The 23,872-nt window shown below is 40.3% G+C and overlaps 1 protein-coding gene across 1 annotated transcript in view; it reads left to right on the top strand.

The window, feature by feature from the left end:
• LOC124554693 (membrane-associated guanylate kinase, WW and PDZ domain-containing protein 1) overlaps positions 1–23,872 on the top strand; it is a 400,510-nt gene that overhangs the window by 337,878 nt on the left and 38,760 nt on the right. The window contains exons 13-14 of the mRNA XM_047128318.1: positions 8,999–9,166; positions 23,032–23,066. Coding sequence (XP_046984274.1) covers positions 8,999–9,166; positions 23,032–23,066 — 203 coding nt within the window. The remainder of the gene's footprint in view (positions 1–8,998; positions 9,167–23,031; positions 23,067–23,872) is intronic.

Here is a 23,872-nt window from a genome sequence, read left to right as displayed (position 1 = left end):
TTTACAGAGACACAACAAATGATGCAGAAAGCCTACAGTGATGAGTGTTTAAGCCGACTCAGTGTTAGGAATGGTTAACACAGTTTAAAAATTGCTGGACGGACGTTAAAGATTACCCTCGTTCAGGACGCCCTTCGACGTGTACTGATGATGCTCATGTCAGGAATGTCAACGAAATTGTGTGTGCCAGTCAAAGACTGTCTGTCCAGGAGATTGCAGAATAAAGTAACATTTCAGTTGGATCAGATCATGAAATTCTGACATAGCATCTTGGAATGCATGTATTTGCTACCAAGTTCGTCCCACAGCTCATGATTCAAGACCAGAAATACTGTCTCCTCACAATTTGTGAAGAGCTTTTGGATCATGCAAATGAGAACGAAATGTTCCTTAAGAAAATCATAACTGTTGATGAGACTTGTGTCTACTGTTATGATGTTGAGACCAAGCTTCAGTCTTCACAGTGGGTCAGAAAAGGTTCTTCAAGAGCAAAAAAAGCTCATCAGGTCAGGTCAAATGTCAAAGCTATGTTGATAATTTTCTTTGACTGAGAGGGATTAGTTCATTGTGAATTTGTGCCACAGGGACAAACTGTTAATTGATGGTATTATTTGGGATGTGTTGCGACGCCTGCGAGAAAACGTCAGAAGGAAACGGCTTGAAATGTGGCGAGACAGTTCACGGCTCTTGCATCATGATAATGTACCCACACATTCATCCCTGTTGGTGCATGTCTATTGCACGAAAAACGAAATCACTGTGCTGCCTCAGTCTCTGTACTCTCCAGACCTAGCCCCTGCGGATTTTTTTTTTTTTTTTTATTTGCAAAAGTTGAAAATCCCATTGAAAAAATGACAATTTGCAACAATAGTCTTGGTAAAAGAAAATTTTCAGCCAGTGAAATGGAAACGGTGTTGGGAGCAGTGTATCAATTGTGGAGAAGAGTATTTTAAGGAGACCATGCACAATAAGTAAAAGGAAGGCATAGAAAAATTGTGTGGACAAAATTCCAGAATTTTTTGAACAGACCTTATGTGTTGGGTGTTCCATTGCTCAGAATCTGTTGTGATGGTCATCTTCTTGCAATTAGATGTATCTGTTGGAAGGAAAATCTCTAGCTTGTGTCCCAACTTTGTGACACTACAGTCAGAATGCTGCCCTCCCACCTCTCCAGCCTTACAGGGTGCATAGCTGTATTTGTTAGTGATGGAAATCATAGCTTAGTGGCTCACCTCACCACAGATTTGCAAGCAGTTTGCTGCACTGGCCTCTGAAGAGGCCCAGAATAATTGTGAATCACTGAGTGACAGAAAGTTCTGTAATCAAAACTGCATTCTGAAATCAGTGAATTATTTATATGTTAACTGAGGATTTGCTCCTTTTTATTTTTTTTTATTTTTATTAATGGGATAAACCATAGCTAAAGCATTCTTTAAAAAAATCTGCATTTTATTATACTTTGTGTCATAATGTTTCACTTTTATTTGCTGTTGTCACAGACCTAAAATTTCACTTGTCAGTGTGTGCTCTTAAATCTCCTTTATGGGTATAACTATGGACTATATGTTAGTTGATCTAAACTAGAGGGAAACTGCATTGTGAATATTGTTTCCAGGTTTGGAATGAATTGGTTGAAATTCATGCACAGTGGAAAGTTGCTTTGTTTTCCATTGAACAGCTGAAAGCTGCTACAAGTGCGTGTATCATAATGCTATTGCCTATGGAAGAATGTGTGGTCCCTATAAGAGCACTGACACTGAGACCCCAGACTCACTGTTAGATAGACATGGGTGTACACCAATTTGATAACAGAGTGAGCATGTGCACACGCCGACTGTCCTACGCACTCAGTAATGCTGGAAACAGAGAAGTTGAGTGTGGTGCATTTCCTTACAGCAAAATGTACAGGGAACAGAAATTCCATAAAGAATGGCACAAGCACACAGAGAGCACTGAATGTTTATTGCAGTTCCAACACTCAATCAGACCCCTGGGGAAATGGCTGCCACCGTAACTTGCTGCTCTTCAATAATGAGAACACCCATGTGCCAGACAGGGGTATCAGTAATGCTGTCTGGCATTGCAGATTGCGTCATTGGTCAGCGACAGCCGTCATTCCTTGAATCGCTTGTGCCGTGCCTTGACCTTTGAAATAGATGTGTTGCTTTGTGTATGCTTGTCATTCTTTGATGAAAATCCATTCCATGCACACCTTCTGCTATCTCTTCTTTTGAAGCCTCCATTTCTCGTTTCCAACATGACTGAGCACAGCACCATTCGACGTGTGCACCCACGTCCATCTAGGAGGTAGCTTGGGGCTTTAGCAGTCTTATAGTGACCATATCTGCTTCCTCCGGATGCTGTTTCCTCTTAAGAAGAGACAAGTGTTCAGTTTGCCTGTCCCACTTGACTGTAAATGGCGTATCAGACTCTATATATAGGTGAAATGGTGCAATCAGAGATTCTGAGCTAAAACTCTCATCCCCCTTAACCAAAAAGCATATGAAGTTCTGTCTGAAACTTTAATACATTTTTTATTATCAGAAAGCTATCTAGATCCTGTGCGTGAAATGCGTACAACGGTTTTTAAGAAAAGGCAACTCTGCATTCAGTGAAGGTAAACATCGTTGTAGAGGGGTCCAAAAACTTGTCTTGGACATTAAGAAATGCCCCAAATAATCTAAATATCAAGATGATAGTGGTAAGTTTTTGAAGTATTTGCAAAACTGCTGGAGCTTAAAGGGCTATTAACAACTAGTGTGGCTGGCATAATACTTGGCACTAAGAGTTAGTTAAAGGCTGAAACAGATAGTAGCAAAGTCTTCAAAAAGAAATTTGAACATTTACTGAAAGTGATGCGAGTTTATTCTTTTGTATCAGCAAACAAGAATCTTAAATCATCTGAGATATAAAATGCGAAGTTATTTGAACACGAACAATCACGAATGGGATAAAAATTGTACTTGGATCCTTCTATTGGCCATCTTGCTGAGCTGCAAAAATAACATAAACTTAAAGATGTTTCCAAGTCATGTTATAATAGTTAGAGAAGGTTTTAATCACTCCATTATTGATTTAGAAAATTAGTTCATAAATAACAGATAAGTGAGAACTTCCCATGACATAATTATAAAAGATTTATGAGAAAATAATGTAGAACAAGTGGTCTGGCTTCTTACCTATGATAGAAATATTCTAAACTTTCTGGCTACAGAGAGATGCAATGTCTTTGAGGATGTTCAACTATTGACTCAGATCAGCCATCATACCAATATTCTCTGTGCCTTAGAGAGACAAAACCACGGTGATATTGTGTTCTTAGACTCCTGACAAGTGTCTGGTACAGTACTACATAATTTTTTCCCCCCAAAAAAGACAAAATACGTTGCCATTGCATAGCTATGCAGATTTGTGACTATACTGAAAATTTTATAACATTCAGGACAGTACATTATCCTAAATGGTGAGTCATCAATAGACACTGAAGTTACATCTGTTGTGCTCCAGGGGAGTGTAATAGGAACTATAGCTGTTCACGTTACATGCTAATGCAGCAGATCATATTAGTTGCAGCCTCAGGGTTTTCACAGATGCTGCTGTTTGTGAGGAAATTCTATTATGTAAAAACTGCAGTAAAATCAATTTAGAACCTGACAAAGTATCAGGCTGGTTCAAGGTCTACAAACTAGCTCTTAGTATAGGGATATGTAAAGTTGCACACTTCACAAAATGTAAAAGTGTGGTATCATTTGGCTACAGGATTAGTGAGTCACAACTAGTCATTCATGCCATAGAAATATTTGGGAGTAGCAATGTATAGATATATGTAGTGCAGTGGACACATAGGTACATTGTAGGTAAAGCAAATAGAAGACCATGACTCATCGGTAGGTCACAGAAAATTCAGTTTGTCTACAAAAGTGGTTGCATGGAGAAAGTTGTACAGCCCATACTTAAATATGGTTCAAGTATATGGGTTCCATATCATGTTGCTCTGAAAAGGGGTCATCGAGCAAATGCAAAGGATGGCGGTGTAAATGGTCACAAGTTTGTTTCACTGTTGAGAGAGAGAGAGAGAGAGAGAGAGAGAGAGAGAGAGAGTGTAAAACAGAAATGGTGAAAAATTTGAAATTTCTGACTCTCAAACAAAGAAGTGGATATATTATAAGATCCTGCATAGAAAACTTCAAGAACTGTCTTTCAGGGCAGATGGTAATATTATGCTTCAGCTCCCTATGTATCTACCTCACAAAGCAAGCTGTTTAAGCTGGAGTTACTACTCACTGGCAACTTGGTACCCAAGAGAAAGATGGGGGCAGGGTTGGGGGAAAATGCTAATGTGTGAGCAATGAGAGAGAGAGACGAGCATCCATGCGCAAAGGTGGGCAAATGGCTTGCGTGCAGTTGGTCAATACCTTGCACATATCAGAGCCAGCTAGTCAGTTGACCACAACTTTTATTAAGTATGTGGTGTTTGACATTTCTGATCTCAGACCATGTATTGTCACAGCAGACAGAATACTTGTCAGTGCTGGACTGTGAAGTTAGGAGCAGTTTGCAGTTCTTATAATTTTCATGAGAGAAAAATCTAACAATAAAACGTTGACTCATAGACTTTGTGTCCAATACATTTCTGTGTAGCTTGAGAAATTCTTCTAAATCTACATCATGATACCATCTCAAAAAATTCATGTTGTACTTTAGCAGGGTGGAGTGTTGTAGATAAATTACTTGTAATTACATTTCTCAGGGTAAAATATATGTCCTGTATGTTTTTCAGTCAAATCTTACACCAGTCTTTGTGCAAAATAGTAGCAAGATCAGGTAAAGGTAATGGAGATGGATACCTATCACACTCTCCCCTATCCAAAGTAGATCACAAAGACTCAATAATACTGAGATCTGGTGACTGTGGTGACTAGGGGAGATGTGACAATTCATCCCTGTGCTCACAAAACCAGTCCTGGACAATGTGAGCAGTGTGAACAAGGGCCATGTCATCTTGGAACACAGCATCACCACTGGGGAGCAAACACTGTACCGTGGGATGGATCTGATCACCCAAAGGTCCCATAATCCTTAGCAGCAACATGACCTTGTAAAGTAACCAAGGAATACCAGTTACGGCTGCCCTGATCATCACTGAACCACCGCTGTATTTCATTCTTGGGATGTAAACATGACCAGAAGTTTGAAATAATGTGAAACAAGACTCATCTGACCAAGTGACTTTCTTCCATTGCTCCATAGTCGAAGTTATGGCTTTGACACCAGGTTTTCTGTTTATGGGCATTTGCATCACTGATGAGTGGTTTTGGAATTCCAGCTCACTTTGCAGTTCACTGATTCTGGAGCTCCTTTCGTGTTTTTGTTAATGACAGGGTTTGCAAGTGCGACATTCAGTTCTGTAGTGACTTTTGCAGCCATTGTACTCTTGTTTTTCATCACAATCCTTTTCAATGTCTGCCCACCATGATCTCTCAAAATACACTTTCATCTGCAATGTGATTTAGCGGATCATGTTTTTCAGCTTTCCATGTGCTCGATATAAATCTTCAATACAATGCCTCTTTGAAACACGTAACACTTCATCTCCCTTGGTTACGGAAGCACTCACCATAAGAGCGCCAACAGTTTACCCACTTTCATATGCTCTGAGTTCCAACATAATGCACTCACAACTACACAGAACACTCTTCTGACCATGACTGACACTTGCAACCTATTGAGGACATTGCACAGGTGCTGTTTGTGGTTAACTACAACGTTGGGACCAGCGGATGTGGCTATCATTGGCATGTATGTTCAAGCGCACATTTCTTGTGATGTTTCCATATTTTTGTCTACCCCCTCTATAGAGAAACAGAAAACAGTGTGCTAAATAATTTCAATTAATTTTCTAAATTATGGAGATCCTAATTCTTTGTCTCTCAATTCTGACAAAGTTGCACCATGTCCTAATAAACCATGGACTGTGTGTCCTGAGGCAACTATAGCAATGAAAGAATTGTGAAAGAGTTGTGTTTCCTATATGTAGCTGCTGTCTAAATACACACATTTTGTCATACAATGCATTAGTTTATTGAACATGTTAATGAATGGTTGACCCTTCACTTGAAGTGTCCTGTTGAATTGTCATATTTAAGTTATTTAAATGTCTCATAATACTAATGGGAGAGGCTGTGTGCTTGTGACAGAACAAGGTGTGTATGCTTTGCGGTAGGCCCACTTGACAGATACGCAATCACCTGCACCTGCCCCTGCCCAATGGCTGATCTGTGAGCACCTGTGCTCCCATTTAACAGAGTTGGAACACCATGCTACAGAGTTCATGTAAATAAAATCAGGCAAATAACAGCTCACACAGAGGCACACAGGAGGTGTGAATGAAATGCTTACGAAGTGAACGCAGAGTTATATGGCATCCTGATCCGTGGAGCAGACAAGGCTAATTTAGTCTATGAAATCTCTCGTTAATTTGGATTCTGTAAGTGTCCAAACTATCTAGGGCATCTGCGCTGCAGATAATTTTATACCATGCAGTGCTCCATTTTCTGCCTGCAGAAGCAAGAAAGTTTGTCATTCTTATGTACACTAGAGTATGTGGAAATTTAAGGGTGTGAGGCTGCAGATGGAACAGTTAATGATGTGTCCATGAGATCCACTGTCACACAGTTCACTGTCCTCACTGTTGAGGCATAGGAAAATATGCGAGTGGGAAGAATAATTGGTTAAGATTGTGAGAAATAAACAGTGCTCACTTAAGCCAATGATGCAAGCATAGTATTTCGCCTTCTAACAGTTGAAATAATATAAAGTTTATCTCACACCTGCAGATAGGGTGTGGGTTCAGGACCCGCCAATGTAAATTGCTTGTAATATCTAGATGCTGTATTTTAACTTAGTGTCATTTTGTGACTAGAAGGCAACAAACTGATTTCCAAAGGGAAATGTAGTATAAGTCATATGACCACCTCAGCTAAGTGATCAATCGACCATATATTCCTCGTATGGTAAGTTTGTCAGTGTGGCCATTTTCTGCAGCAATCGTATAAATATTAGTTTTATAAATTACATGTCTTTTCTTGCTGTATCAGTAATATACAGGGTGATTCCTATTAACATTTAAAAACCTTTAAAGTAATATAGATGACACTGAGACAATATAAGACACATGAGGCCACAGATGTAGGGGAAATATCCCAAAAATTGATGAGAAATATCAAACATGTGATGTCACCAGATAATGTACCTCAGTCCACCAGCAAGTGTTGGATCCATCGGTATGTCGCACCTTATCATCTCGACACTAGTCGAGTATTAATGCCATTGTGGCTCCAGCCCCACATGCACAACTTCAGCGGATGGGGTTCAGGGTTTGAGTTTTGTGTCTGACAGGCAGTATTTTTTTCCATTCAGCTAGATAGTTGTGTGTTTACATTGAGGTAAGATTTATTATTTTATTCACTGGTCTCACGGTCTTCACTGATTGCAAAAACCTACCATATTGCATCACAAGTAAATGAGTGTAAGCTTCCTAATTGCATCTTTACTAGTAAATGACCTATGTTTTCTTTACAAAATAATGTCCATAAACAAAAAAAGAAGGGACAAAAGAAAAGACACATAAAATAATAACAGTTTTTCCTTGATTACAGTAAGGGCAATTATTTTGGAACTTTTGTGTTTACAACAGAACACAATTGCAAAAGTGTTCAAAATTTGCACCATTTGCTCGAATGCAAGTATTGCTTCGCTGAATCATCCCTTCATGTCCAAGCCTAATCGCTCTGCTTGTGGCAAGGTATGTCGCTTGATGACATGTATTCAGCATTTCTCTTCCACTTTTGGGGTATTTCTCAACATTTTCACTCCCGTGTGTCTTGTATTAAATTACTTGTCTCAGTGTCATCTATGTCACTTTGGGGATCTTTAAATGTTAATAAGAATCACCCTGTATAACTATCAGACATGTTCTGCCTTTTATATTAAGGCCATTTTCAATGGATTTTTCTGGTATAGTATACAGTTTTGTTTACACATGTTGCTTTTACATTTAAAACAGTTAATTCAATAATTTTTATGTATATAAAATATTTCTTACAGTTACTTTTGGATTGACATGAGAGTATCAGTATTTTCTCTCATGTGTTCATAAGATAACAGATGCCTTTTCACTTCGGATAAAAAAATATTTACATGCTTGCGTCAACATTTTCCAATTTCTTGTTTTTCACCTTTGTTTTGCATGCATTATATGACGTGAAACTTTTACTGATGATCTGGCATTACTTCCGACTGGTAACCCAAGAACCATTACAATTTCTTCTGAATGGACCTTTTCTTAACTTGTCTCATTTGTTTACAGGTTTGTCACCAACCTAACAATTTGTTTTTATTGATGTAAAAATTATCGGATGACTGTTTCAAATCTAGAAGTAACATGGGTAAAAACAAAAATGTCTGTTATTACAGAAAAGTCAAGATGTCTTTAACATGAAAAAACCACATCTTAAAATTAAATATTACTCTTGCAGCAAGAAAAAGGTGTTTGATGTAGAAAGCAAAATCCTCAAAATAGTGTTGAGCCTCTCTAAATTTTTTTCTTCATATTTTTATTTGTGACTGCATTAACAGTTTGAATCTGTGAGCTTTCAGGAAATGGCTTGGTACATTTTAATTACTTACATTGCTAACAAAAACTTAACATTAAATAAATTGCTCACATTATATGAAATGAATGATAATTCCTAACAGGAATCACATATGCATTTCTGCATTTTCAAGTTTAAACCATATTTATAACACCCAGATTGTGACTGCAGAAGCTAATTACTAGTGATACGCACCCAGCTGCTAAAATTCCATCATTTTCTGGCACCTTTATAAATTTTTGTCAAGTTTGTTCTATTATTATGCTTACTGTTATGTTGTAACTGTCTTGTAGTCTAACATGTGGTAAAAGTGTTGAATTTACAGAAGTGTGTTTTCTTTAAAGGTCGAATCATTGAAGGCAGTCCAGCAGAGAGGTGTGGACAACTACACGTTGGTGATCGTATTCTGGCTGTGAATCATATTGATATAATGAATATGCATCATGGAGACATTGTAAATCTGATAAAGGATTCTGGTTATACTGTCACCTTAACTATTGGACCACCAGTTGGTGAGCAACTTTTGTGTGTTACTGTTTTGCAAGTACTGACAGAAAAGTAGAATTTTATGATATCAAGTTTGTCTTGAATTTTTTAGGAAGAAATTAAATATTTGTGGGATGCTCATTAGGGCACATGTTGGTGACGTAGTTTCCTGAAACTTCATTTACTTGTTACACTGCCATTTAGTCTATTACTAAGCAAAACAGTTTTTGTGGTGTCCATTTGTGCTGTACACTGATTATGATGAGACATATTTATAATTCAGCTCATGACGTGATACCCAAAATATCTGAGAATTTCACTGTAAAAATCATAAAACTATTCTTACGTCACAATGTTCTCTGTCTCTTTCAGAGTAGTCACTTGGGGCATGTACGATTCCAGTGTTTTTCCCATTTTTGGAAGCACTTCTGGAAATCTGCAGGGTGAAGGGTGTTCAGGACCCATTGCCATTCCACTTGTTGTCTTCATTTGAGTCAAAATGTCACCCTTACAAAACGATTTTCATCTTTGGGAACAGGTAGAAGTTGCACAGAGCTGGGTTTTGTGAGTAGGGAGGGTGCGGGACTGTTGCCATGCTGTTTTCGGCCAGGAATTTCTTCACAATAAGTGAGGTGTGCACAGGTACCTTGTGATGGGCACCAACCAGTCTTCCTTCTTTCACAACTCTGGGCATTTGCTCAGAACATTTTCCCTCAGTCACATCAAAACCTCGCAGTGAAACTACTTGCTGACCGTCTGACCAGATGTAACAAACACCATATGCACTATTCCCTGAATGTGAAACAAAATTATCAGCATTGACTTCGTGCTGCAGCGAACTTGTCGAGCTTTTTTTGGCCCTAGAGAAGATGATGATTTCCATTGTAATGATTGCTGCTTCATTTCAGGGTCATAACCAAAAGATTTATCACTTGTTATTACTGTAGATAAGAATTTTTGACACTCGTGAACTCTTTGCTGTAGATCAGTGCACGTCTGAAGCTGAAGTGGCATTGCTCGATGCTGGAAGGCGAGGGACAAACTTCACTGCTATTCATCTCATGTTCAGTTCATCTGCTAGAATTCATTGACATGTACCGTACAACAGCCTGAGTTCGTACAAACATCATTAGTTGTCTGCCTTCAGTCTTTGTGAAGCATGTCACACACTTATGGTCAACCAGATTGATTGTCATCTTTCACAGATTTTTGGCCTTCCTTGAAGAGCTTGAACCACTCAGAAGTTCTTGCATAACTCAATGCACTTTCACCAAATGCCTCTGGCACCATGTGGTGGGTTTCAGCTGCAGCTCTCTTCACCTTCAAATAGAATTTGATGCAAATGTGTTGCTCTTTCACATTATCAATTTCACAAACCTGACTTGCACCATTACAACTCTTGACTGTGTGCACCAAAGATGACACAACTTTGTGCCACAGTAGCTTGGATGCGTATCTCGAGACATCTAGCAGTGGAACATCATACTGCTACTAGTTTTACCGGTACAATGAAATCCTCAGACATCTTGAGTAGCACCTCATGCATTTGCCACATGGTATCACCAGACTTGCCTTACAGGTAATATTTGTGCCAAAGACATTAAACCACATCAACAAATATGCACTGTACACTACATTTTCTCAGTGCTTGCTTCTTCGTGTGTTAGAGTGGGGGGGGGGGGGGGCAATTTATTGCCCCATCTATTTCTCAAATTGTTAATCTTCAGATGTGTATTGCAAATGCTTTCAATGCACAGTTGTAAATGATGTGAGGGTGCTATAGTACATATGTCATTGTGCTGTAAAATTTCATACATTATACAATGCTTTAATGCCATCCAAGAAACATACCTGCCAGGTGGAGTGATTCATTATATCTACAACACTAAATCTGTGTTAAGAGGATCCAATAAACCGGAGTCAAAGCTGCAATCTTAATGATTCGACAGCCTAGAAATTGAGTAGAAAACATAATTTGCAACTTTGTGCTAATTTCTTCCATACAGTGGCAAATGTCACAATGGTTTCTCTGAAAATAAGATGGCTGATTTCCTGCCCTATCCAAACTAGTGCTCTGTCTGCATACACTAACTGGACCAGAAAGACCATGTGTCAGTGGGAGAATAACAGGCTGAAGTTTGAGAGCAACCAGTTATACTTTCTAACTCCATCCATGCTGTTATAAATTTGACACCATCACATACCTGTAGGCCATGCTTAAACTGTTGTAATTTGTATGTGACTGACACATCACGGGGTGCTGTGTGCAACGCTAAAATGTGTGTTAAACAGGACTCGGTGATCTTGATGATTACTTTCTTCTTTTCCTGTCCCTGTAGATGGATGCAGTGATCAAAGCATAAGGTGGAAGTAGGTGACTTAATTAAGGAACACACATTGTCCAGAGTGGTCATATACTTTTGTGTCCCGTAACAGTTAGTCCCTCCTCTCATGAACCATGGACCTTGCCATTGGTGGGGAGGCTTGCGTGTCTCAACGATACAGATAGCCGTACCGTAGGTGCAACCACAATGGAGGGGTATCTCTTGAAAGGCCAGACACACGTGTGGTTCCTGAAAAGGGGCAGCAGCCTTTTCAGTAGTTGCAGGGGAAACAGCCTGGATGATTGACTGATCTGGCCTTGTAACACCAACCAAAATGGCCTTGCTGTGCTGGTATTGCAAATGGCTGAAAGCAATGGGAAACCGCAGCCGTAATTTTTCCCGAGGGCATGCAGCTTTACTGTATGGTTAAATGATGATGGTATCCTCTTGGACATAATATTCTGGAGGTACAGTAGCCCCCCCCCCCCCCTGCCCAATCAGATCTCCAGGTGAGGACTGCTCAGGAGGACGTCATTATCAAGAGAAAGAAAACTGGTGTTCTAGGGATCGGAATGTGGAATGTCAGAGCCCTTCATCAGGCAGGTAGGTTAGAAAATTTAAAAAGGGATATGGATAGGTTAAAGCTAGATGCAGTGGGGATTAGTGAAGTTCAGTGGCAGGAGGAACAAGACTTTTGGTCAGGTGAATACAGGGTTATACACTCCTGGAAATTGAAATAAGAACACCGTGAATTCATTGTCCCAGGAAGGGGAAACTTTATTGACACATTCCTGGGGTCAGATACATCACATGATCACACGGACAGAACCACAGGCACATAGACACAGGCAACAGAGCATGCACAATGTCGGCACTAGTACAGTGTATATCCACCTTTCGCAGCAATGCAGGCTGCTATTCTCCCATGGAGACGATCGTAGAGATGCTGGATGTAGTCCTGTGGAACGGCTTGCCATGCCATTTCCACCTGGCACCTCAGTTGGACCAGCGTTCGTGCTGGACGTGCAGACCGCGTGAGACGACGCTTCATCCAGTCCCAAACATGCTCAATGGGGGACAGATCCGGAGATCTTGCTGGCCAGGGTAGTTGACTTACACCTTCTAGAGCACGTTGGGTGGCACGGGATACATGCGGACGTGCATTGTCCTGTTGGAACAGCAAGTTCCCTTGCCGGTCTAGGAATGGTAGAACGATGGGTTCGATGACGGTTTGGATGTACCGTGCACTATTCAGTGTCCCCTCGACGATCACCAGTGGTGTACGGCCAGTGTAGGAGACCGCTCCCCACACCATGATGCCGGGTGTTGGCCCTGTGTGCCTCGGTCGTATGCAGTCCTGATTGTGGCGCTCACCTGCACGGTGCCAAACACGCATACGACCATCATTGACACCAAGGCAGAAGCGACTCTCATCGCTGAAGACGACACGTCTCCATTCGTCCCTCCATTCACGCCTGTCGCGACACCACTGGAGGCGGGCTGCACGATGTTGGGGCGTGAGCGGAAGACGGCCTAACGGTGTGCGGGGCCGTAGCCCAACTTCATGGAGACGGTTGCGAATGGTCCTCGCCGATACCCCAGGAGCAACAGTGTCCCTAATTTGCTGGGAAGTGGCGGTGCGGTCCCCTACGGCACTGCGTAGGATCCTACGGTCTTGGCGTGCATCCGTGCGTCGCTGCGGTCCGGTGCCAGGTCGACGGGCACGTGCACCTTCCGCCCTCGCTCAAAGTCCGTCAACTGCACATACGGTTCACGTCCACGCTGTCGCGGCATGCTACCAGTGTTAAAGACTGCAATGGAGCTCCGTATGCCACGGCAAACTGGCTGACACTGACGGCAGCGGTGCACAAATGCTGCGCAGCTAGCGCCATTCGACGGCCAACACCGCGGGTCGTGGTGTGTCCGCTGTGCCGTGCGTGTGATCATTGCTTGTACAGCCCTCTCGCAGTGTCCGGAGCAAGTATGGTGGGTCTGACACACCGGTGTCAATGTGTTCTTTTTTCCATTTCCAGGAGTGTAAATACGAACTCAGATATGGGTAATGCAGGAGTAGGTTTAATAATGAACAAAAAAAAAAATAGGAGCATAGGTAAGCTACTATGTTCAACATAGTGAACGCATTATTGAAGCAAAGGTAGACATGGAGCCCACGCCTACCACAGTAGTACAAGTTTATATGCCAACTAGCTCTGCAGATGACGAAGAGATTGAAGAAATGTATGATGAGATAAAAGAAATTATTCAGATATTGAAGGGAGATGAAAATTTAATAGTCATGCAGGACTGGAATTTGATATTAGGAAAAGGAAGAGAAGGAAAATTAGTAGGTGAATAAGGAATGGAGGTAAGGAATGAAAGAGGAAGCTGCCTGATAGAATTTTGCACAGAGCATAACTTAATCATAGCTAACACTTCGTTCAAGAATCATGGAAGAAGGTTATATATGTGGAAGAGGCCTGGAGGCGCTGGAAGGTTTCAGGTAGATTATATAATGGTAAGACAAAGATTTAGGTACCAGGTTTTAAATTGTAAGACATTTCCAGGGGCAGATGTTGACTCTGACCACAATCTGTTGGTTATGAGCTGTAAATTAAAACCGAAGAAACTGCAAAAAGGAGGGAATTTAAGGAGATGGGACCTGGATAAACTGAAAGAACCAGAGGTTGTAGAGAGTTTAAAAGAGAGCATTAGGGAACAATTGACAATAATGGGGGAAAGAAATACAGTAGAAGAAGAATGGGTAGCTTTGAGAGATGAAACAATGGAGGCAGCAGAGGATGAAATAGGTAAAAAAAAAATCCTTGGGTAAAAGAAGAGATATTGAATTTAATTGATGAAAGGAGAAAATATATAAATGCAGAAATGAAGCAGGCAAAAAGGAATACAAACATCTCAAAAATGAGATTGACAGGAAGTGCAAAATCGCTAAGCAGGGATGCATACAGGACAAATGTAACAATGTAGAGGCGTATATCACTAGGGGTCAGATAGTTACTGTCTACAGGAAAATTAAGTAGACCTTTGGAGGAAAGAGAACCACTTGTATGAATATCAAGAGCTCAGATGGGAAACAAGTTCTAAGCAAAGAAGGGAAGGCAGAAAGGTGGAAGGAATATATAGAGGGTCTATACAAGGGTGATGTAGTTGAGGGCAATATTATGGAAATGGAAGAAGATGTAGATGAAGATGAAATGGGAGATATGATACTGCATGAAGATTTTGACAGAGCACTGAAAGTCCTAAGTCAAAACAAGGCCCCGGTAGTAGACAGTATTCCATTAGAACTACGGATATCCTTGGGAGAGCCAGCCCTGACAAAACTCTACCATCTGGTGAGCAATACGTATGAGACAGGCAAAATACCCTCAGACTTCAAGAAGAATACAATAATTCCAATCCCAAAGAAAGCAAGTGTTGACAGGTGTGAAAATGACCAAATGATCAGTAAATTAGTCATGGCTGCAAAATCGTAACACAAATTTTTTATAGACAAATGGAAAAACTGGTAGAAGCCGATCTCGGGGAAGATCAGTTTGGATTTCGTAGAAATGTTGGAACACGTGAGGCAATACTGACCCTACAACTTCTTTTAGAAGATGGATTAAGGAAAGACAAACCTTCGTTTCTGGCATTTGTAGACTTAGAGAAAGCTTTTGACAAATGTTGACTGGAATACTCTCTTTCAAATTCTGAAGGTGATAGGGGACAAATACAGGGAGCGAAAGGCTGTTTACAATTTGTACAGGAACCAGATGGTGGTTATAAGAGTCGAGGGGCATGAAAGGGAGGCAGTGGTTGAGAAGGGAGTGAGACAGGGTTGTAGCCTGTCTCCGTTGTTATTCAATCTGTGTATTGAGCAAGCAGTAAAGGAAACAAAAGAAAAATTTGAAGTAGGAATTAAAATCCATGGATAAGAAATAAAAACTTTGAGGTTTGCCGGTGACATTGTAATTCTGTCAGAGACAGCAAAGGGCCTGGAAGAGCAGTTGAACAGAATGGACAGTGTCTTGAAAGGAGGATATAAGATGAACACCAACAAAAGCAAAACGAGTATAATTGAATGTAGTCGAATTAAATCAGATGATGCTGAGGGAATTAGATTGGGAAGTGACACTTAAAGTAGTAGATGAGTTTTGCTATTTGGGGAACAAAATAGCTGATGATGGTCGAAGTAGAGAGGATATAAAATGTAGACTGGAAATGGCAAGGAAAGTGTTTCTGAAGAAGAGGAATTTGTTAACATCGAGTATAGATTTAAATGTCAGGAAGTCTTATGTGAAAGTATTTGTATGGAGTGTAGCCATGTATGGAAGTGAAACATGGGCGATAAATAGTTGAGACAAGAAGAGAACAGAAGCTTTCGAAATGTGGTGTGACAGAAGAATGCTGAAGATTAGATAGGTAGATCACGTGACTAATGAGGAGGTACTGAATAGAATTGGGGAAAAGAGGAATTTGTTTGGCACAACTTGACTAGAAGAAGTGATCGGTTGGTAGTACATGTTCTGAGGCATCAGGGGATCACCAATTTAGTATTGGAGGGCAGTGTGGAGGGTAAAACTCATAGAGGGAGACCAAGAGATGACTACACTAAACAGATTCAGCAGGATGTAGGGTGCAGTAGTTACTTGGAAATGAAGAAGCTTGCACAGGGTAGAGTGGCATGGAGAGCTGCATCAAACCAGTCTCTGAACTGAAGACCACAACAACAGTGACAACAGTTTGTCATCACAGTTGCATGTCAGTTACAAGATAACTGGTTTAAGTCAATATGACCATCTTCAGATGTGTAATTGTCACTCAATTTTACTGTAACAGATCACTTTGTAATGATAACAGATCTCTTGATAGTCAAATAGACGGAGTTTAGTTATCTTATAATTAATGTGCAAATTAACTAGTTTTAGATAGGTGGCATTCTGATGGAGTGCAGGTATAGCTAACTATGAAATAAGTAATTTAGGATGTCGTATTATGTTGTTTATTTGAAGCAGCAAATTTCACTGGAACTGGTGAAAAAAATGATGAAATAAACAAATCACCCAAATATTACCATATCATATACTTGAACAAAGAATTATCATTTCTGATCATACAGTTAGCTCTTATTGTTCTATTGTTCAACCTAAAAATGATTTTAGTGCCGACAGACTCTTGGGGGCACACTGAAAAATATTAAGTCTGTATTTGCACACACTTGGAAGCTGTTTCTTGGTATTGAGTTATGATATAATGGCAGTTGTTCAAAAAACAAGTTTACTGCAATTGCATTGTAGTACAACATGAGTGATTGAATGTTATACTTTCCCTTTGTTCATTGTGAGTGATCATTATTATTTGTGCTTAATGTTTCATAACAACAGTCTAATATTTTGGGTATTAAACTTCAGATTCTCCTCATACTGTGTGCCTGTTATCCCCCAGCGCACAGATGCCACTGTGTACTGCAACACCAGTGTCTGTCTCTGTAGGAAGAGTTGCCTAACTGCAGTCCTGTCCACAAACTCTTATTAAAATTATCTGCCTTATGAATTTAGTTCCAGTAAAATCAATAAGAAAATATAAGGGTGTTGTTACAGAAAACTGCATAATTTTTCTATAATACACAACATTTCCATGACATCTACTTACTACATAATTTTCAACCTCGAAAACAATAGTTCACCTAATACGTCATACTGAAATATTCAGACATCACAGTAAGTTATAAACAGTTGTAATGAATTATTTAAACCTACAGAAGTTTTTCAACTGTATTAATGTACTATATCTTTATTTTATCACTGTATCAGTTACACCCATTTTACTATAATCATAAGCAAATTTTCATAAAAATTTAGTAGATTTTCTCCTCACACAAGCAATCAGTAATTCACTTCATATGACAGTTGTTCTCTGTGTAAGATATCTGACAGTGCTATAATTGCATCTGTTTAGCAAAGCAGTCTTTTAATATAATTATTTCCTTGTGCCATATTATTATTTTTCTGGTTCACCCCTTTGTATAATGCATTTTAACTTTCAACAGCTTTGCCGTGCTCTCTTCTAGCAGTTGCATTACAAAAAATATAAATAAATAAAATCATATATTTTTTTCAACTACAATGCGGGGTATATTAGTTTCTTAGTACATGCAAAGAGGCAATTAGTTGATTTTATGATTTCCGCTGTGGAGTCTGCTCTGCTGGCTTAACACATTTTCGGAGAGTATGACCTTTCCACAGATTCATATGACCCTCAATAATGCTCTTGACTGCCTCAGTTCATCATACATCCTCAATATATGTAAGAAATTTTCCTTTACATGAGTTTTGGAAAACATATGAAGTATCTGCAAGAAGAATGTTCTCCATTTTCAGTACATTAATACTGAGAAACTGTTTTTATCATCATTCATACTCCATAGATAATTGCCACATTCTGTGGTTTAAAAGTGCAGAAGTCACAAGTGTGTTTCATTATGTCTGCTATATGGGCGTAAAATCAAAGATATGTTAAGTGACACCATGGAAACAACATTACAACATGATCTGCAGATGGTTTATAAATTAGTAATTCCTGAAACTAATACCCACTAAATAAAAGTAACGCTATTACATTCATACAAGTATGGTCTATTTCAGTCAACAGACTCCGGTAAAACTAAATGCCTTTCTTTGATATATTCGGTAACTGAATTTGCCCTATGTAAAACACTTAAGTGAAATGGTCTGAGGTGTCCGCCCAAATCAGTGTTCGCAAAGGCCTCCACTATTTTGTGAGTACTTGTACGGCGAACATGAGGATCTAAGCTATTGCAGTACGTCTTCCTTTCCTGTGATGCAGTTTTACTCTCCAACTGTATCTCTCTTCAGATTTGGTCTCTAGGACAGAATATCTATTGACAATCTAGCTTGCTCACTGGACATTGATAACACCATTTTCCACATTTTTATTTCAAACAATTTATCTCAGTTAACTCATGTTTGGTCCCCACATGTAGGTTTGATCTCCACCTTTTCAAAACTTCTTTACATTACTGCAGGCTGTGTGAGGAAGGTTGCCCAATACCCAATGGGGTAGCAAATCCATGTGGGGTTTTTCAGGTTCATCTGGCACAATGAGAAGATCAGTTACAGCTGATGGCTGTGAAGCTTCACCACTCTCTTCAGGAAAACCTGAATTCTTCAGTTCATATCATTACAACCCTAAAAACTTCCCCTCCTTGGCCATGCCGTGGAAGGAAAGCAAAACCAAGCAAACTGCAGAAACCTACTCATTCTTATTTCCCAGTTTGCACTCAGACTGATGTAGGATCCTTTCTATGTACTAAGCTGATATTATTTGTGGAGAGTATTGAAAATGTATTTGGAGACCTCTCTTTACTCAGTTCCCTCTTAATTAAAACAGAAAATCCTGTCCGTCCCAAATATGACCCTCTTGTAAAATAAACTTGGTGATGTACCTGATATCATAATGCCTCATAAGGACTTGGTGAAGGATTTAATTTTTTAATGGCGCATAACACTACAGACAGATGAGGACTTAAATAATAACTTAGAGAAGTGAGAGGGTTCACTTCGTACTTGTGTATATCGAGGTCCACCAGACAGTGAGGTTGACACTGGAGAATTCTTCCGTATTTTTGAGGGGATTTTGCTTTCTGAAAAATGAAGCCATATTTCCCATCTCTGAAGTGGTGCTTTGAATGCCAATATTTCAGTCGTGGTGTATGAACAACCCAATTTTTCAAGATTGTTGTTGGTCAGTTCATGAAAACTCACAACCTGTATGTGAAAATTGCAAAGACAGTGGCCAGGTCATTGACAGATGCCGAATACTTACTCTCCCCATTCCCTCAAGTTAATTGGCCCATGTAGAGACAAGCTCCTCCCCCTTGTGATTCCTGCAGCACGATGTTGAGGGACTGCAGCTCCCCACACCCAGCTTGAGAAGTAGCATCCTCCTCCAGCATCTACCAGTGACCTCTCACCAGAAATCTGCAGACTAGTTAATCAGTGCCAGCCAATGGATGAAGGAGCCATGGGCTGTGGGTCCCAGGGCTGCCTACACCTCTACAGCTCCTAGCCCTGCAACAAAGAAGTCCTCCTAAGAGTCATGACCCTCTAAAGTAGTTAAGAAGAAAAGGAAGAATTCTTGGGAGAAGGCTTCTCTAGTGGCCCCAAAGGTGTCAGCTTTCTTCATGCCATTGGGCTCTGAAAATATATTGATCAATGTTATTTAACAACCCAATAGTGCCAGACAGTGATCTTGGGATGTGACCTGTCAAGTTGGTCCATCCACGCCTAGCCAGGGTGCTCTTAACTGGAAAATTCAGTGGAATTGCGATGGATATTAGTGACTTCCACCAGAATTGATGTTGTCCTGTCTTTGATCTGTGTTGCTCTCCAAGCAACACATTCACAGATGAACATCCTCCAACTCTTCAAGGTTATTGTGAATTTTTCTGGAATCTTACTGGCACAGAGAGAGTATCTGGAGGTGTCTGTACATTGTTTCACATAGATGTCCATGAGTGGATTCCTGTCCATACCACATGGGAAGCAGTGCAAACAATCCCAGTGATCACAGTTCCAACATTTTTTCAACCCCAAGTAGGGCACTTCCATATCTTGAGACAGTTACCTGCTGTAATCTGAAGACAATCCACCCCTTCCCCCCTCGACTTTCTGCTACTACTTGGGGATTTCAGTGCACGCAACCATTTGTGGGGGGAGTACTATATCATCTCATAGAGACCTTCCAGTTGACCAACTTCTTTCTGGTTTTGAACTGTTTCTTCTCAATGACAATATCCCTATCCACTTAAGTGCTGCTCACGGCATCTTTTTGGTTTTGTGATTTCTTCCCCCAATCTTGTGGCCTCACTACAATGGTTGCTATATTATGATCTTTGTTACAGTGATCACCTTCCGGTGATCGTGTCACTTCCTTGACACCACCTGATGGGCTAATTGCCATGTTGAGCTCTGTGAAGGGCCTACTGGCAGTTACATCTCTGCTATCACCTTTGATTCCCCTCCATCAGATGGCACCACTGAAACTACATTTCCCCTCTCTATGTGCCCCCTCCACCAGCTGCCAGTACAACGGTGACCAAAGACATTGCAACAGCTATTCAGGACTGTTGAAGGGCCATGCAGTGCCTCAACTGACATCCTTCACAGACCACCCTCATCAATGTTATTGGCTCCTTGAAAAGGCTCACTACCTAAATAAATGCAAGGAAAGGAATAGTGGGAGTACTATGTGTCCTCTTTGAGAACATATACCTCTTTATCGTAGGTGTGGGGTAAGCTCCATAACCTACTGGGTTGCCAAAGATCAGTATCTCCTCCTTCATGCTGATATTTTTACCAGTACATTGGTTCTTGCTGAACACCTCACGATTGTTGGAACACACAAAAGCTAATTTCATCCCCCTATCCTCCAAACCATGAATTATATAATGAACCTTTCATTGACTGGGAACTGCTTCGGGCTCTTGACTTATCTCCCAGTATGGCCCCATGAGCTGATTTGATTCATAATTACATGATCAAATGGTCTGATAGCAGCTCGTAAACTCCATCTACTCAGGGTCTCCAAATGGACTTGGCTAGAAGGTGTTTTTCCTTTACATTGGAAAGGTAGTGTCATCGTTCCAGTCCATAAACTGGGCAAAAACCCAACATTCGTCATCAGCTACCAACCAGTTAGACTCACTAACATGCTCTTCAAACTGCTTGAAAGGATAGTAATTCAGTGCTTATGCTTAGTTCTTAATCTATGGAACCTTTTGTCCCCCTATCATTGTGGTTTCTGGAAGGGAGGATCCACAGCTGACCATCTGTTCAGGTTGGAAATGGCAGTGTGCTTTTTCTAATGCCAACATTTCATTGCAGTCATTTTTTACCTACATACTGCATACAGTTTCATTTGGTGCCATCACATTTTAATTCCCCTCCATGACTTGGCGCCTTTCAAGGCTCCATACAGATTTTTGTCAGTTTTTATCCCCCACCCCACCCCCACCCTCCCCTCCCCCCTGCCCCCTCCCCTCCCCACTCCTCCCAATCATGTCGGCTTCGTTGGCAAGCTGCACAGCTCCCTGAAAATCCAATAGAACAGCATCTCTCAGGGCTCTGTGCTGAGTGTTATTGTATTCTTCACTACTATCAATGAGCTGGTGACCTCTGTCAGACCAGTGAATATGCCCATGTTATATGTTGACAACTTTTGCATGCAGTATAGCTCCTGATTTGTACCCTTGGCTGAACACCAGCTCCAAGGAGACAAACAGAGGGCCTCCAGTTGGACCTCTTCTCTTGTTTTCCAATTTTCTCCTGCAAGAGTGCGACTTGTCCATTTCTGTCACTGTACCATTGTCCATCCTGACCCGGAACTCTAATCGGTTACCCAGTACTTAGATATTGTTGCACTGTCCTAATAGCTATTGGATCATGTTGCACAGTCACAATTTTTTGGGACAGTTCTGATAAAAAGTTGACATGGTTTTCCCATATATCTCAACTGAAGACTAGCTACATGCAAAAAATGCTCCCTGCTTCCCAACACCTCATGGGATGTGGGTCACACTACTCTACTCCCTCTTTAGCGTGCCCTGATGTCATCCCGATTGGATTATGGTTGCCATGTTTATGGCTCATTGGCACCTTCAGTTTTGAAATTATTGGACCCAGTACATCATTGTGGAGTTAAGCAGGCCACTGACAACTTTCAGAATAGCCTCGTAGACAGTCTCCTCGCTGAAGTGGGGATCTTACCTCTTCAGTTCCAATAGTACCAACTCCTCCTCACTTGCACAATCTCCATACGATTCCTAGACATCCAACATACCAATTATTTTTTTGAGAAATTGCTTCAGTTTTACCACTCCTACATACTGTTGGAGTTCTGATCAATTTCTGGCTGATGTCACTAACTCCAGATGGATTACCCCTTGGATGATTGTAAGATACCATCGTGCCACTTACTTTAATTGTTTTAGTAAAATTATGCAGATGTCTGGACAGGAATTTGAATCTTATTCCTCTTGAATGTGAATCCAATAATTTAACCACTTCACAGTGATATATCTACTTAGCTTTGTAAGAAGAATTGGGAGTAGATTTGTGAATACCATTTGTAACATCTTTAATGCAACCCCTTGTTCATCTATGACTGTGAAGTGTATATTTAACACTTGGTTTGTGGTTTTTGGCACAGTTTAAGTTATACCTGAGTGGCAAATCACTTCTTATATATAAATTATCTTTAAACCTTTAACTGTTTAACAAATTTTTAGATATTGAAAAAGGATGGTACATTTTCTGTATCCAACAATATTGTTGGTACTTCTCATACTGTGTAATACTGTGACTTAAAATATGTATTGAATATTTCTCTTTCTTAGAAATCTGTAATAAAAAGTTTGCCAAATTAGTCAGAAGACAGTACATTTTTATTCTATTTAGTCACAGAGTCAATTATAATGAGAACAGTATTCAGTTAATATCTTTTACTTTGGGAAAACCGAATTTATGTAGATATTTTATTTGTTTCAGATGATACCTCAAGCACAGCCTCAGTTTCACAAAGAGTAAGTAAATATGCTCATTATTACATAATGGAAATGTTTTAATATTTAGCTACTTGAAAAAGCATTAAAGTGTGTTTGAAAGTAAAGTTATTTGCAGTTTAAATTGTGTCATTCTCTCTTTTTATGAAGTTAATATATTGTATAGGTGATATGACAATACTTTGTATCTAAGCTACAATAGAAAAATAGACCTTCCATACATCAACAATTACATTTGCACAGGTAACTTCAGGATAGTAATTTTAAACTACCTAAATCAGATACACTGCCTGACAGAGAACAGCAGAGCACCCAGAAGGGGAGGAGGAAACAAAATGAAACTTCATGTTTTGAGAGACAGTATGTGATCTTATTTCAGTGATTACAAAATGGAGTCAAAATTAAAAAGAACTTGGCAGTGTGAGCCCACTTATCCCTATGATGTTGTGCCCTCTCTGGCCACGATGCATGCAGCGATTCAGTTGAGAAGGTTTTCATAGAGCTGTTCTATCCTTTTCTGAGGCAAGCTGGCCTACAACTGTTGTAAATGGTCCATGATATCCTGGATGTAGGTACTGGGATGGATTTGCTGTCCAACTGCTGCCACACATGTTCTATCAGGGGCCAATGGTGTGGGATGACACGATTGTTGCGTACTGTCCATTACTTGTTCTCGGATGGAAGTTACAGTCACGACCCAAAGTGACACCTGATGGCTTCACAAACTGTGACACTAGGAGTAACGCTTGCTGTGCCACTCCAAAACATTGGAAGAATGAGACCCCTCCCCAGATTGCCACCGTATTTGCTGACGATAGTCATAAGGA

Source organism: Schistocerca americana, chromosome X, assembly GCF_021461395.2.
Source record: "Schistocerca americana isolate TAMUIC-IGC-003095 chromosome X, iqSchAmer2.1, whole genome shotgun sequence".
Lineage (NCBI taxonomy): Eukaryota > Metazoa > Arthropoda > Insecta > Orthoptera > Acrididae > Schistocerca > Schistocerca americana.
The sequence above is the reverse complement of the archived record's forward strand: the minus strand, read 5'-3'. Positions and strand labels throughout refer to the sequence as shown.